We start from the raw sequence: 17,597 nt of genomic DNA, 5'->3' as shown, positions 1-17,597 counted from the left end.
TCTCTGGAATAGCTTAATTTCATACCTTTTTATATAGCATCTGTAAGTTGAGCCAAGGCAACATTTTCGGAATGGTTATGTGGTCTCACTAGAAAAATGCTTCCTTAAGGGAAACATACAGACCTATGGAAAAGTGATAAAACATTTTGGAACCATGTAATTATTGGAGTCCTGAAGGAAATACTTGTTTTGGATCTCACAGTGGCAATACATTTGCTTTCTTTAGGGGAACATGATTGCCAAAATAAGCATTTATCTTAGCTAACAGATAGTTTAGTTAGAAACAGTTACTAATGTCAGTTACCATTGTATCTTTCCCCTCCCCCAACTAAAATAATAATAATAATAATAATAATAATAATAATAATAATAATAATAGATCAGTAGTTTCTTTTCCAGTATCTCTTCAGTGAAACAGCTGTCCAGAATGGCCCACTTGGGTGTTCCTCCTCCAAAACATGTCCATTGGTTTATGGTAAAGCACAAAACTAGATCATTTTACCTAATCAAGTTGAGTGAGATTAGCAGAAGACAAACACTTAATGATAAAATAATAATTTCCTAGTTTAAATTAGAATAAAATTGAGAAATAGACATTTGGGAAAGAAAATTTAAGAGCACTGTAGTTCATAATTACAAAGATGGCCTTTGTTGTAAACTTCTTTCTCAATTTAAACTTTTTTGAAGTACCAGACAATTGTTGATTATATGCAATTAATTAATTAATTAATTAATTTGATTTTATTTATTCATGAGTGACACAGAGAGAGGCCGAGACACAGGCAGAGGGAGAAGCAGTTTCCATGCAGGGAGACCGACATGGGATCTCGATCAGGCCCTGGGCTGAAGGTGGTGCTAAACCGCTGAGCCTCTCAGGCTGCCCAATTATGTGTATTTTAACTGTACTTTTCACATACTTAATTATGAAACATTTTTGGGATTTTTGTTTTCTTCAGTGGATAGGTTTCTAGTAGGAAAACATGCTTCCCTGTTCAGTATCCTGTGTTAAAACATTTTGTAAATACTTGCTTATTTTCATAATCCTAAAGGACATATTTTTCAAATCCAGAACAGAGTTCTGTTATCTAGGCAGTTTCCACTTGTGGTGAGTAGAATACTAATGTTCAATTGGGTAGTAATAAGAGTTGTATGAAAACATTCCCTGCTTGTAGTATCTCCCCCAATCCCCTAATTTTATTTTTGAAAATATGTATAGGAGGGGACCTCGGTGGCTCAGTGGTTCAGCATCTGCCTTTGGCTCAGGTCATGATCCTAGAATCAAGTCCTGTGTCAGGCTCCCCACAGGGAACCTGCTTCTCCCTCTGCCCGTGTCTCTGCCTCTCTCTGTGTCTCTCATGAATAAATAAATAAAATACTTAAAAAAAAAAAGAAAATATGTCTAGGAAAACTTCCAGATCATTTAATTGGCTCATTATATACTAATCTACCTTAAAAAGACGGTGTGGCCTATCTGCAAATTCTAGACTGTCATACTAGAGATCATTCGGGGCATGAGTGTTTGTTACTCCATCTGTGATAGAGGTATAGACAGCATTTACCAGTGAACCTCTGTACTGTATGTTGTGTATTGATTTTTCATCTGGTATGTCTTATTCTGTAACAATATATATTTGATGCAGTATGTGCACTTAAAAACCCAATTTTAATAATTTCTCATAGCAACTTCCCTCTGAGCTCATTTTGTTGCTGTCTACTGCAACTGCATCTCTTGAATTCTTGTTAATGTTTCATCAGTGGTATTTAAGAAGTACTCTGTAGACGTTAAATTTGGGAAACAGTGAAATGATTCATAAAATGACCCCATTAAAAAAACACAACTCTTCAGTTGCACTTGTACCATTAGTTATATATAGCTAAATGTAGGTGGATATTTAATGATTTTTTTTTTAAGACTTTAAGTAATCTCTATACACAACATGGGGCTTGAACTTAGAACTCTGAGATCAAGAGTTGTATGTGCTACTGACCGAGCCAGCCAGACGCTCCAAGGATATTTAATGATTTTTAATAAAGCGTAAATGTTAGTAAATGCCTGGAAACCAGGTCCTCTCCCCTCCCCCAACAATGTGACCATCACTGGTGGTTGGTTGGTTTGTTTTCTGCCTCACCAAGTTTTCCTTATGTGTAAGCTTTATGGTATAAGCTGCTTGCAACCATGTAAGTGACAGGTTTCTATAAACTGATGTCCTAGAGATAAAAGTGTTGCACTGACAACTGTTTTATTTTTTTAAAGATTTTATTTTAGTTTTTCTAAGTCATCTCCATGGCCAGTGTGGGGCTGGAACTCACAACCCCAATATCAAGAGTGGTGTGCTTCACTGACTGAGCCAGCTAGGAACCCCACTTTAAACATTCTTTAAACATGCTGTGGCATTAACTACATTTATGTTGTGCCACCGTCACTACCATACATCTCCTGAACTTTTTCGTCTTTCCAAACTGCAAATCTGTACCTAATAAACAGTAACTCTCCTTTTACTCCCTCCCCCCATATTCCAGAAACCATGATTCTACTTCCTGTCTCTCTGAATTTGCCTGTTCTAGGCACATCATATAAGCGGAATCATATAATGTTTATCCTTTGTGTCTGGTGTATTTCACTTCCCATAATATTTTAAAGTTCTGTCCATGTTGTAACATGTTGGTACCACTTAAAAATTATTTAAATTCAATTTAGTTAACATAGTGTATTACTAGTTTCAGGGGTAGGATTTAGTGATTCATCAGTTGCATATGACACCCAGCGCTCATTACATCACGTGCCCTCCTTAATGCCTTGCATCCCCCATTACCCCATCCTCCCACCCTCTCCCCTCCAACCACCCTCAGTATGTTCCCTATAGTTAAGAGTCTCTTATGGTTTTCCTCTCTCGGTTTTTTTCAAGATTTTATGTATTTATTTGAGAGAGAGAGAGAGACAGAGATAGCGACAGAGAGCAAGAGTGGGGAGGAGAGAGAGAAGCAGGCTCCCCACTGAGCAGGGGGCTCGATGCGGGGCTCGGTCCTAGGACCCTGAGGTCACAACTTAAGCCGAAGGCAGATGCTTAACCAACTGAGCCACCCAGGTGCCCCAGCTTCCCTCACTGTTTTTATCTTATCTTATTTTTTCTTCCTTTCCCCTGTGTTCATCTGTTTTGTTTCTTAAATTCGACGTGAGTGCAATTATATGGTATTAATCTTTATCTGACTTATTTCACTTAGCATGATTCCTTCTAGTTCCATCCATATCATTACAAATGGCAAGAGTTCATTCTTTTTGATGACTGAGTAATATTCCAATGTATATCTATACCACACCTTTATGTATTCATCTGTTGATGGACATCTGGGCTCTTCCCATAGCTTGGCTATTGTGGACATTGCTTCTATAAACATTGGGGTGCAGGTACCCCTTTGAATCACTCTTTTTGTATCCTTTGGGTAAATACCAAGTAGTGCAATTGCCAGGTCATGGGTTAGCTCTTATTTTTAACTTTCTGAGGAACCTCCTCCATACTGTTTTCTAGCACCTCTGCACCAGCTTGCATTCCCACTAACAGGGGAGGAGGGTTCCCCTTTCTCCATTCTCCATTCTTACCAACATCTGTTATTTCCTGAGTTGTTAATTTGAGCCTTTCTGACTGGTGTGAGGTGGTATCTCATTGTGGTTTTGATTTTTGTTTCCCTGAGGCTGAGTGGTGTTGAGCATTTTTTCATGTGTCGGCCATTTGTATGCCTTCTTCTGACAACTATTTTCTTAAACTTAGTTTTAGTACCACTTAGTAAGATTAGAATAGGGAAGGACAGTTACCTTGCCTGCTTTCATAATTATAGCTTTCAATAATTGAGGGCCAGAAAATTAGAACACTGTATTTTCAGATAAATATAAGACTATGCTATCTTCTCTGTGGTAAGGTTTTCAAGCCTTTGAAATTTTAAGACTACTCAGATATATATATTAATTATACTTTGATTTTGGGTCAGGAAAACATATTCAGAAAGATTGTCATTCAAAGGTTTATAATGGTACTATGAACAAACAACACTTTACTGAAGATACAGCATTAGCAATGTTAGTAACACCTTTTGAGGTTTCTTTATCCACAGAATAAATAGATTCTGGTAAAAATCTAATGTCATTGAGCACTCATTATGTGCCAGGCACTGTGGTAAGTGGTTTACCAATATTTAAAAAAAAATTTAAGTGGCTTTGAAAGTTGACATTATGCTATAATTTTATATTTGGAACATGAACTGTTTGGGTTAAAAAATCTTCATGCAAATTCCTACAAACAAATTGAGTACGGATGTGCAGTGGGTGGTTTTTCAGCTTAAATATCTCAGCTGGATTTAATTACCTTAAGGGATAAGGCTCCATGATGGGCCAGTGGCTTACCAAATTATTTTTCATTTTCTGGAACTCGATGTCACTAAAGGTTAATGCATCCCCTTTCTCTGTTAGAGACCCGAGTTAAAATCCATTTTAGAGCATAAGTGTAAATGAATTTGTTGTTGTTTTTCCTCCTTGGGGACACGGTGGTCATTTTGTGACGCTGCTTTTCCATTTGGAATCATTGGCAGCTCACATGAGGCCCAGGGGCCCTTGTCCCAGGGGCAGTTGCAAGTCAGCATGAAAATGCAGGCTGCAAGGGGGCAGGGCTGGCCCAGAGCTTGTCATTTTTTCATGCTTTGATTCTTTCTTGGTTAACTTAGGGAAACTTACTTGCTACTGACATTTTATTATAGCACATCATGTAACAAGTGATGTGTTTTGTGGGTAAGCCATTGCATTTCCCTCCCCATCTCAGGCCAGTTTGTATTTGGTGGCTCCCAGGCTTTCTGTATTTGCTGTCCACCTGCTCCCAAATGACTGTGTATATTGGTGTAGGGCTGTGATCAACGCTTCGGAACATTGGTATGTTTCATGGCTTTTATTATCTATTACTTTTATATAAATGCCATACTTTTTAGGAGCATGTTTATATCCCTAATTATATTTATTATTTTTACCTTGAGGTATTATTAGTTACTGCCTTTATTTGTACCTTTTAGGAATATTTACAAGTATAACCTAAGCAGGGAATGGTCATAGCATAGGAATCCCTTTGCGAAGCTTCATGGGGCTCTTTTCCCTCTGAGTTCAGCTTGTGTCCTCTCTTTTCTATTACTACTAGTAGCTACTATTACTATTATTATTGCATCCTTTGTATTTCTTTCTTGCTTTTATTTTTCTCCTAAGGAATAGTACCTAGAGTATACTCTTCACTTTGTTACTTTCTTTTAAGAAAATCTAGATTTTGGGGTGCCTGGGTGGGTCAGTCAGTTTAGCATCTGACTCTTGATCTCAGCTCAGGTGTTGATCTCAGGGTTGTGAGTTCAAGCCCCATGTTGGGCTCCACACTGGATGTGGAATCTACTTAAAAAAAAAAGTATATGTATATATATATTTAAATATATATATATCTGGGGCAGCCCCAGTGGCTCAGGGGTTTAGCGCCGCCTTCGGCCTGGGGCGTGATCCTGGAGACCCAGGATCGAGTCCCACATCGTGCTCCCTGCATGGAGACGGCTTCTCCTTCTGCCTGTGTCTCTGCCTCTCTCTCTCTCTCTCTGTGTGTATAAATAAATAAAATCTTTAAAATATATGTGTGTATATATATCTATATCTATATATTTCTTTAAAGAAAACATAATCTTACATACATGAATAAATGGGATCATGTAATTAACATAGTTTTGTTTTGTTTTGTTTTTTTCCTTTGCAGTTAACTGCTTTGGTTTCAAAGTGGGTTGTTCCAGGCTCTCTGAATTCCTTTTATTCATTTGTTGTAGGCCTTCCCATGCCATTTTTATTCATCCAGTCTTTTTTTGTCTTAAGATCTCCCAAATCATACTTAATACCAGGAGTATTTCCCTCTCCGTAGTTTATCTCCTATTTACCACTCATGTCCCATTTTTTTCTATTGAAATGGATCAGGCCAAGGAGAGAGGTGATGACTGCTGTTTTCTCCTTGTAGCATTCATGTAAAATGGGTGTTGCCCTGTGTGTATGTGTGTATGAGAAAAAGCAAGAGATATACATATCTCACTATAGGTAGACACACATACAGATTTAGGCTGACCAAACTCTGACTCATGATCACCTTGAGAATTATTTAAAAATGTATGTAGTGTCCTTTTATTTAGTCTTAGTCTTAAAAAACTAAATTTGATTAAAAGTTTATTTAAATCATTAGTAAGTGGACTTTTTTGAGAATATGAATGGTATAATTTAATTGGGAAGGTCATTTAACTTGTGTCTGGTAACAGGCAATGCATGTGGGAATAAATAACATGTACAGCTTTGCAGCACTTTATATTTCTTCATGTTTATTATGTTCTTTGTTATTTCACTTAGATGTTAGACCCTTCAAAGGCAGAACTAGGCCTCTCTACCTGATACTCTTCAAAGTGTGGTGTATGTTGATAAGGTTCTGGTAAACTCTCTTTTTTTACCATATCTTTTAAAAATGTGGTCATCTTGTTTTACAAAATAAAGTCTCATAGTCTCATAAAAGAAAGTCTCAATGTTTTACAAAATAAAGTCTCATAGTCTCATAAAAGAAAGTCTCAAATAAAAATAGTCTTATTTTTCTAATATTGCGAGGTTATATAGTTGTCCTACTTAATCATTTTTTTCCCTCCCCTTCAGGTGTCAGCAGTCGAGTCCTTGGAGGGCCCCCTGCTCCAGGTGGAGGGATTGAGTGACCTTAGGTTGGAGCTTCATAGCAAGAAGATGAACCTCCATTTGGTTCTCATAGATGAATTGCACCGGCACCTGTACATCAAATCCACTAGCCGAGTTGTGCAGCATAACAAGGAGAAAGGGAGAGTGAGGTTGGTTAAAGAGGCTCTTGGCTACTGTGTCTTGTGGTGGTGAATTTGAAGGAATGTTATTTGTTTCCCACAGTCCTATTGTCTCCTCCTCCTCCTCCACATCTCTCCCTCTTCTCCTCTTCCTCTCCCTCACCTTCATTCCTTCATTGCGTTTATTATGATCCTTTAATGAAAAGATAAGAAACATTTGCTGTGGGGCCTTTATATTGGATCAGAGATGCTCTGGTGTATCTCAGAAGGAAGAGAAAAAAGATCCTTAAATTGTGTAGTACAGTCAGTGTAATGTAGAAACATAAGTGCATGAACTGAAGTTAAAAGACTATTACTTGGGGTTGTGTTCATCTTTAGACAATCTTCTTTCTGGAATAGTTCGGGAGAGCTTCAAAGAGAGCACTTTTCTTTTATCCCTGGGCCGATCTTAGCATAGACCTATACTTAAGAACTGGCGTGTGGACTCAAGAAATTCGTTAGGTTAGTCTAGACCTGGTAGGGAGTAAGACAAGATCTTAAAGACAGTTGAGACAGTAGAATACTGACATTACTAACATGTATCAGATAGCTGTGCATGTCTTTCCAACATTCCTTTAAAATAGCTGTAAGATCTTTTCAGAGGGCAGTTTAGCAGTATCTGCCGAAATGCACGTGCTCATATTTTTTCATCCAGCTGTGGCCAAAAGGAGCACTGGAAGCAATGCATGCTGGGAATGAAGTCTTTGAAATCCTATCCTGTTCAGACAAAAATTGCCAACTTTGTGCGTGATGCTTCAATTTAGTCCGAGACCCTGACAGAAAGAGAAGTTTCTATCTCATTTCTACAGATGGGCACTAGAAAATCTTTTGCCGGGCACACAAATTGAGCTGAGGGATAGGTACTGGAGACTTAACTTCAACACTGGATCTGGATAGTATGTTAGTTCCTTAGTGTAGAGTAGTGTTGGGCCAGTGCTAAAGAAATTCCTTCTATAGTGTGTGGTGGTAAATAGCAGGTCTGAATAGATTTATTCCCATGTAGGGATTAAAAAAAAAACAATCAAAACTACTCTGGGTCCTATGAAGATACTCTATAACATAAGGGAAAAATAAGCATTACCTTGAAGTCTCAGAAAAGAGCATTTATTTGAGAAAACAATTTTATAAATCAAAACAGGAAAATTTAAGATGCTTGAGTTCTTCAGAAGATGCAAGATGATATAATAGATTATTCAAAATGATTACTCTTTCTTCTGCTATAGTGGGAGGAGAATACTTCCTGATCTTTGATTTGTTTTGGGGTTTTTTAGGGAGAGGGAAGGGAGGCTTGCTTTTGCTTACTTGTTAACATGTGAACAAGGAGAGGCCCAAAATATGCCTGTGGCAGAGAGCATGCCCTCTTGTGCCTTTGCCATTGGCCAGATGGTGTTAGGTCCAGAGGAGGATGAGAACCCCCTGGAACTGAACTAAGATCAGTTTAGCCTCCTGGCCTGGATCAGCCAACTGCCAAAATACATGCCGAATTGTTGAACATAACTGAGATCTTGTGGTTGTATGCACAAGCATATGGTTTCTATGAAAAGTTAAGGGAGAGCTGTAAGAATGGAATTGGTAGAGATGCAAAAAGAACTAATGAAAACATGAGCAAAATATAAGAATCAATGAAATAAAGTAGAGAAATTCAATCTTTGCTTAAACCATTAAAGAGTTGTATCGGTGATAGGGAAGGAAAAGTTTCCTCATCATGAAGAGGAAAAACAGAAGGTGATAGAAAGATAGTAGATGTGAAAGTTGGAGAACAGTGATTTTAGTTATTCTGGAGAACAACAATAACATGATAGTGTTTGGGGCTGAGTTTTGCCTCCCTAAAATTGGGGTATGAAAGTTCTAACTGCTAGTACCTCAGACTGTGACTAGGTTTGGAAATAGAGTCTTTTAAGAGGAAAGAAGTTAAGATGAGGTCATTGGAGTGGACCCTACTCAGGTGTCTGTCTAAGAGGAAATTTGGATATAGACTCGCCCAGAGGGAAGATCTTGTGAAGATGTAGTGCAACATAAGGAAAGAGTCCTCAGAAGAAACCAACGTTTTCAACACTTTGATCTTGACTTCTGGTCTCCAGAACTGTGAGAAAATAAATTTATGTTGTTTAAGTCACTCAGTCTGGGGTACCTTATTATGGCAGCCCTAGCAAATGAATACAGAGAAATAGAGGCGATAATTACAGTGTAAATAAAGAAGCCTACTTTAAAAAAAAAAAAAAAAAAGAAACACAAACCCCAATCCAAAAGACCTTGGTCTGAAAATCAAAAGTATTTAAGTTAAAATTAATGAAAAGACTTATTCTTAGATGGGATCAGGAAATCTTTATGAATTTTGAAAAATTTCTGTAAGGACTAGGAAGAAAAATCTCCTGTGACAGAGATGGTTATTTGACCACCTGATGCCTAGTTGTTCCTTCTTCATTTTTAATGACAACCCTTATTTTGTTCTTAGCAACTAACAGGCTATATTGCTCATCCTCATGCATAGCCTAAGGTGAGACTTTTGCTTGCAAGCTTTTGAATCTGGGCTCATAGGAAAATTCTTTAAAGGTGCCAGCCAAACTGGTATGCTTGCTCTTTTACCCTTCACTTTCTCCTTTTAATTCCTGTCAGGGACATGGATTGGTACCATCAAACCATCTTGAATACTAGGTGATCTTGAGTATGGAAGGCATATCCTAAACTCTTTGATAGCGTGGCTCCTCCTGTATATCCCTAAATGGATGAGAGGAAGGAAAATTTTTATTATACTCAGGTACTCAGGCCACTGCTCTTTTGAGTCTTCAATTTTATACAGTTAAACCTAGGCCTGATAAATAGGAGCAAAACCCAGGATCACCAGGATTTGCTGAACATGAAATGCCAGAAGATCGTGGAACAGAGTCTACAGAGTGTTGAATGGAAAAGAGTTGAGACCAAAGGTTTCTATATACCCAGCCAAATGGACACTGATAAACATGGGTAGCAGACAGACATCCTCAGATACAAATTAACATCAGAAAGAAGTAGGGTTTTTTTGAGTATTTGAAAAATACTCAAATATGATACAAACCACAATCAGCACCTTGAGAACAATAAAGTTGTAGGTAGTTTGAAATTACTGTAAGGACCACACGGCATTAAATATGTAAATTGGCATTTAAATAACTGATGTATTTTGGCAAGATCAAAAATAAAGCTGAAGCTATTTTTGAAAAAGGTCTATGTGGTCAAAGGATACTCCATAATAAAGGGGATTTATATCTCCATATTAAGTTTGAGACTGAGAACTTTGGACAGGTAGGACATAAAAAGGAATGCTAATTCTTGTATAAGATGAATCAGAAGTTCTGGATTTGAATAATGGGAAAAATGTTTAATTTCGTGTTTATTAAGCTAGATACATATATTTAAAGATTTCTATGTTGAAAATCATTAGAAGAGAAGCAAATAAAATATTATCTAGTACAAAGGATTATCTATTAGCCAGTGTTTTAGCTTGCAAGTAGCAGAAGTCAATCCTGATTAATAAGGAAAGGAATTAAGTGGGAAGTGGTAAGGTCGGTCATAGAATTTAAGGGAAGGAAGACTGTAAAATCAGGCTCTAAAGTCAGGAGGGACCAGGGGAGCTGAAGCAGCTGAGCACACATCATCGACAAGCCTTAGGGAAGGGTCTGGTTGGGTTGTTGCCCTTCTGTCAGCATGCCTGTGGTTGCTGGATTTTTCACTTTCAGGCCAGTGACCTCTAAATGTCTTTGCATCTGTCCTTATTCCCTCAAGATTCAGAGTCCTTGGTGGAAGCATCTGAGACATGTCTGGCCTCCTTTAACTTTTACAGTAGGAAGTTGGGCTCTCTTCTTTGCTTTTTTTTTTTTTTTTTTTTTTTTAAAGATTTTACTTATTTATGAGAGGCCCAGAGAGAGAGGCAGAGTCATAGGCAGAAAAAGAAGCAGGCTTATTCAGGGAGCCCGATGTGGGACTCGATTCCAGGACTCCAGGATCACGCCCTGGGCCTAAGGCAGGTGCTAAACTGCTGAGCCGCCTGGGTGTCCCTTCTCTTTGCTTTGACCCAGACAATGGAAGTTCTTTCCAAACACAAAAACTGTTCCAATTGTTGGTATCCAAAGACAAACACAAACACTCAACAACAAATTTCTACTGTGGGAGAGAACAAAAAAATCACATGAAGGCACCTATGTATAAAGAACAAATTTTAAAAAATGGTTTTTATTTATTTGAGAGATAAAGCATGAGTGGGGGAGGGGCTGAGGCAGAGGGAGAAGCAGGCTGCCCATTGAGCAGGGAGCCCAATGTGGGGCTCCATCCCAGGACCCTGAGATCATGACCTGAGCTGAAGGCAGATGTTTAACCGTCTGAACTACCCAGGTGCCCCAAGAACAGATATTTTTGAAGTAGAAACAGACAACTAGTAGATGTAATAAGAGAGAACACGATGGAAAAATAATAAAAATGGTATTTGGAGGATATGAAACAAGACCTACATCAATGAGGAGACCTTCCATGTTCTTAACTCAAAGATACCAGTTCTAGTTAAAGCCTAGTTGGGTTTTTGAAATTGTCAGATCTGTAGTTCACATAGAAGAATAGATGAGTGAGAATTATTAAAAAAAAATTAAAGGGAGATAATAAGACCTTTCTTATATAATACTAAACTATATTTTAAAACTAATCAAAATAGTACAGGTATGCAAAGAAAATTGGATTGGAAAAAAAATCAGATAGGGACAGCAAAACAATTTAGAAACAAATGCAGGATATATGGGACTTTAATATTTTTTTTTTAACAATAATCCAAGTAAGTGGAAGGAATGAAAGCTATCTAGAAATTGGTGTTTAGACATTTGGCTAAAGAAAGTAAATGTAGATGCTAACCTGTTATTACATATAAAAAATCCTAACTCAATTTAAAAATCATATGATAAAATTTTACTAGCGTTAGAAAAAGTTAAGAGAAAGTATGTGGAAGAGGCTTTGTAGGCCCATATCCTACAAATATAATAGCATATCATAAAAATATATGTAATAGGATATTCATTGGAATGTTGTTGATAAGAACAACAAATACGCAACTTAGATGTTTATCAAGAGGCATATAGTTAAATGAATTATGTGGCATATCCATGCCATGTAATTCTTAAATGAATGAGACAGATCTCTTTGAGCTGATAGGAAAAGATTTCTAAGATATATTCTTGGGTCCAAAAAAAGCCAATTGAAAAACCATATGTATAGGATGAACCTATTTGTGTAAGAATTGACAGGATATGTATTTAAATTTGTATCCTTTATATGCAGACATGAATGTGTGTTTCTAGAAAATTCCAGGAAAGATAATGCTGACACTGATATAAGGAATTACTTGTAAGTACTTGTCATACCCTCACAACTGGGAATGGATTCATCATGAGCATGTGTTATTACTTTAATAGTAATACAATTATTGATGATGCTTTTGGAGATTATTTTTATCTTACATTTTTTATAAAATATTTAATTATTTATTTTAGGGAGAAGGGGAGGTGGGACGGGCAGAAAGAGAGATGGAGAGAAAGCCTTGGCAATCTCTGTGCTGAGCTTAGAGCCAGATGCGGGGCTCGATCTCACAACCCTGACATCATGACCTGAGTGGAAACCAAGAGTTGGTCACTTAACTGAGTGTGCCACCCAGACACTTAGAATATTTTTAATGAAATGGCAAAATGTTTACTGCTGAAATGAAAACAAAGGATTTAGGGGTGCCTGGGTGGTTCAGTTGGGTAAGCATCTGCCTTTTGCTCAGGTCATGATCTCAGGGTCCTGGGACCAAGCCAGGAGGAGCCTGGCTCCCTGCTCAGCGGGGAGTTTGCTTCTCCCTCTCCTTCCTACTCTGCTTTTTTCTCACTATCTGTCTCTCTCTCAAATAAATAAATACATACCTCTCTCTCAAATACATACATACATACATACATACATACTTACATACCTAGGATTTAAAATTCTATAGAGGATAATCCAAATAATGTTGAAAAAGAAAGTGTGCTCATTTTGTGTGTATGAGCATGTGTATGTATAGAGGGGGCAGGGATGGACGGGCAGACAGACTCTTTTCTGTTAAGTGTGTTGGAAGGCACTATATATTAGATTATTTTTATTTTCTTAATATATATATTTAAAAACTTAAAATGCCTTTATAGGCTGATAGAATCAATAAAAATTATTTTAAGTTAATCCTTTTATTTCATGCATCCTGGGTTTACCCTTGATTTGACCTTGTTTCCTTGGATGCTCTCTGGCTCATGGAGGAGAAAATTTCAGCCCTGTAGATTTTGGAGTCCATATTTGTCTGTGGGGATGTAAAGAGCATGCTTGACTCCATTGTGTTATTTATTCCTACTTTGTCTTCTAAAGTTTTTTCGTGTCAGTTTTCTTTTTATCTTTCAGTTCTTTTTCTCTTCTTTTTCCCTCTTTTCCTAGATTTTAGTTTCACTTTATTTCGTATTACATGTCTTTGCTCTTGATCTGTCATTTGAGACCATGACTGTTTTTGACTTTTATACCCTCTGAATCATTCATTATTCTTTCTGTATGTTCAGGCAGATCTCAGAACTACAGAGAATTACTTATCTAGCCATTCCTGTTTCATTATTCAGTTAAATTTTCTTACTAAGGGCATATTATCTTTGACAGCTATTTCTTAGCTCAGTTTGATTTAGCAAACTTTTACGAACACTTGCTCTTTGCCAGGTACTGTGCCAGCTGTTGGGGTTATAGAGGTGAATCTATTCATTACTAGATTTACAACTTAAAGTTCAACTCACTTCTGTCAAGTTTTAGTTTGACAATAAAATCGGCCAAGGGAGCTGCCCTGTGAATTTTGGACATATTATTAAGTGAAAGAACAGAAATGAGTTCTAATTAAAAAGTAAATGTTTAATAAGCTGCTAGTACTTCTAACCCTTCATAAAAAACCCCGACAAAACCCAAACTGTTCATGGCTGTTGAAGTCAAACACATAGAAGTAGATCCTTACTAGATGGATAGTTAATGACCAAGAAGTCCTTAGGGTTATGGTCGTAGGGATTGTTTCTGGCATAATTTGCTTTATAGTTTTCCTGTCTGCCACCCTGTGGTTAGTAAATAGCAAACATTCAATCACAATAAGCAATTAGTAATTTGGGGGCACTATCTTATGCTGGAAAGCATTTTATGTACGTCAGCTGTCTTTAACAACTTAGCTGTGAATGACTCTAAATGGATTTAAAATAAAAATTCATAATCATATATGTTTAAAGAGAAAAATAACTTGTACCAGTGTGTCTTTCAAAATAAAGCAGTTCAGAGCACTCAAATTAATTATGAACTTGAGAAGAATAGTCTAATTTTGATTTTATTTTTTACTTTCAAAAATACTTCCTCAGAGACACTCAGAATCCTTTGGAAGTACTCCTAGTTGCTCAGCTTTATTTCTTCAGAAATAGAAATGGAGGTGCACACTCTTTAAATATTGTCTTCTGTAATAGCGCCTACCTTCCTCTTGAGCTTCGTGTCTGTAGTAACTAAATGAGTGGGTGTGCCCACTTCCTCTTGAATTCTTGAGACTAAGTCCTTTCATAAAGGAATAAGAGAAAAACCAAAAGTAATTTCCAGAGTTACTTGCCTTTGGGTTAGTGTTCACAAAAGAGAAAATTGAAGCCCAGGGGAAAATTTTAGAGAGATGAGTGTATGAAAATAGTTTCGCAGTAAATTGACTTTCTAAAAGTTTATTGATGGAGTTTAAGGGCCCTTCTGGCTCTGATAATAAAATCAGTAAGTTATGTTTTTCAAAGTTAAAATGGCAAGACATTTATCACTCTGTATTTAATTGAAACATATTTTAAGGTTAAAATTGAGAAAATAATTGTAGGTTTTAATCTAAAGTGAAGCTTGTGCACATCTGTGTTTATAGAAGTGTGTATTATATTCATAAAAATACACATATCACTGCACACAAATATGTACTAACTGTACTACTTCATCTATAGGCATGGCAGGCAGTATTGCAGCCATACACCTGAACTTTCCTGTTAATTGATACCTTCATTTACCAATTCTTTAAAAATAACTTCTCCATTCTTGTTATGGAAATATTTATGAAATGTATTATATATTTTTCCTATCATTTAGAATTGAAATGAACTTTTTCTTAATACTGAGTAGCAGCACTATAAACATCAGTTGTTATCCTCTGTCTCTGGGTTTGTGTATCCTGGCTAGAGAGGTGTGTGAACCTAGTTTTGCAGTTCTGACTAAAATGCAGGGCAGAGGATGAGGTGAGGTAGTTGAGGGAAAAATGGAGATGAGGGCAGTGGTCAGTAGGCAAAAGATGACTAGATAAATCTATGATCTAACTGATTTTATAAGTAGACAAACTATTGTGGTGAATCAGTGGATTTGAAGGCTCTGTTTCTTAAGATTTAGGTAAATAGGAACTAACCAGTCTTATATTGGAGAAGAAGGTTTATGAGAACTATGTCAGTTTAATTCCAGGTGTTACTTTTGTTACTTTTATATCTTATACTTGAGGTTTCCCATGAGTCTACGAGTGATTCCAACAGTTGGAAATAGGGCTAAGTTTGGTTTTGCTCGTATAGTAGTTGTCCTTGATAATAAATTAATAAGTATTTATCCTCAGCACTGAGCCCTGAAGACTTGTCTGAATCATGATTCCTTCTTCCTTGTAGTAAGAGAGAAGGGGAAACTTGATAACTATCTGTTAACCTCAAGGCCTGGGTCAGTAACTCAGATATTATTAGCACTTGATTAAAAAAAAAAAAAACTTTAAATGATGATTTTTGCTCTTTAACATGAAGTCTGTTAATCAGTTTTCTGAAAGAACATACATATGTTTATTAGATTAAAAATACACACATACCTAGCAATTTGGATCCTAAAGGAGTGATGGGAGGGAGATGGGGATAGATCACCGTGGGATGTGTGGGCACAGATTTTCGAACGGTGAGCGTCTTTCCCATTTGGAGAAATCATTCCTTAAGGTGGAGTCTTGTCCCTGCGCCCCCCACTTTGCCCATTCTCCCTTTACAACCCACTGTGAGAATCACTTCTGTAGTCTGCCACTGCTGCCGATGATTTGATGGGACTGGAAAGAGGTGAGAACTACTGCTTTGACCTGTCTACCCTTGGCACTTAGAGAAGCTTTTCTGTTGTAGATGCAATGTGATTAGATGATTCAACTTCTTTCTTTATTCTCTTTCTTTCTCTCTTTCTTTCAAGTTTGTTTATTAATTTTTTTAGCCATCTCTACACCTAAAGTGAGGCTTGAACTCATGACCCAGGATCAGGAGTCACATGTTCTTCCCATTGAGCCAGCCAGGTACCCTGTAGATGATTCGGTTTCTTGAGAGTAGAGCATAGTTTTTACTTGCCTTGGAATTGCCTGCTTGTTTCACTTAGCAGATGGCTATAAATGCGAATTAACGTGAAAATTTAATTGTTTTTTATAGTCTTTTTGTCATTTAAAATTAATGTGTTTATTCTGGAGATGCTAAAGTTAATCATTAAGATGAGGTACTAGGCCTTTTTGGGAAAGGTGAAATGAGTAATCAAGTACTGAATTAACCTGTTTGAGTTCCTTAAATCATCTTTTATTGTTGTGATTCTCAACTTTATGAAATTTATGAACCTCTTGAAGAAAACTAAGTTTAGCGAACTCCCAGAATATATCAAAAACTCCAGCTTGAAAAACAGAAGTGTTTTAGACAAGGCCTAACTGCTTAAACCTTCATTCAGTTATCATGAAATGGTGACATTTGATCTTTTTTGCTGTAAATTTAATTTTAATATAGGAACAAAGGAGGGTGTTGAAATTTCATAGCATAATTTGGTGATAAGGTAGTTATCCAGATGATCATGCTGACGTTTTTAGACCTAGCATTGCAATAAAAAGACAAAAACTTGAATACTTGAAACCCTTAGGATACATCTTTATACCCCTCTCTGTAACAATCACTACTGGAAATAACTTGACAGACACTAGAAGTCAAAGTGTACAGAGGGCTTGTGACAAAATGAAAATGAGAAGGATTGAGTATGGAGTGGGACTTCAGTTGGTTTTAGAGAGAAAGTAGCAAACATCTCCCTTTCCCTTTCAGCTCTCTTATAAAAGATGCTTCTCCTGTTCCTCTGATTGATGTTACAAACCTTCCTACTCCTCGAAAATTCCTTGATACCTCTCAGTATTCTACTCCTGGAAGCTCAAGTGGTAAGTATTTAATTCTTTAGCCACTCACCTTTTCATAATGCTGCAGTTCCTAGGCAAAGACCTGGGGAACTCTGGTGGCCCGGGGGTGGGGGGCGGGTGGGGATCAGGGCCAGGAAGTCCTGGGTTAGTGCCTTAGAGCCTCTGATGAGCTCTTTGCCACCCTCAGAATAAGATAGGAGATGATTGGTTGGGCCTGTTGCATTATCAGCTTTGAAAACTGGCCTCGGAATCTGGCCTGTCTCCTGAATCCAGATGCCCTTATGCTTTATTTGACTAGCACTGTATCTTTTTTTGGTAGTGGAATTTGTTTTGTTTTGTTTAAAGATTCATTCATTCATTCATTCATTCATTCATTCATTCATTCATTCATTCATGATAGACATAGAGAGAGAGAGAGGCAGAGACACACGAGGAGGGAGAAGCAGGCTCCATGCCGGGAGCCCGATGTGGGACTCGATCTCGGGACTCCAGG

The 17,597-nt window shown here is 37.3% G+C and overlaps 1 protein-coding gene across 4 annotated transcripts in view; it reads left to right on the top strand.

Moving 5' to 3' along the window:
• The window catches only part of EXOC4 (exocyst complex component 4), a 746,310-nt gene that overhangs the window by 42,519 nt on the left and 686,194 nt on the right, over positions 1-17,597 (top strand). For all 4 annotated transcript variants that reach the window (XM_055307533.1, XM_055307534.1, XM_055307536.1 and 1 more), the window contains exons 4-5: positions 6,692-6,876; positions 17,016-17,125. In XM_055307533.1, the coding sequence (XP_055163508.1) occupies positions 6,692-6,876; positions 17,016-17,125 (295 nt within the window). The remainder of the gene's footprint in view (positions 1-6,691; positions 6,877-17,015; positions 17,126-17,597) is intronic.

This window comes from Nyctereutes procyonoides, unplaced genomic scaffold, assembly GCF_905146905.1.
Source record: "Nyctereutes procyonoides isolate TBG_1078 unplaced genomic scaffold, NYPRO_anot_genome, whole genome shotgun sequence".
Lineage (NCBI taxonomy): Eukaryota > Metazoa > Chordata > Mammalia > Carnivora > Canidae > Nyctereutes > Nyctereutes procyonoides.
This window is presented reverse-complemented; position numbering and strand designations above follow the sequence as displayed.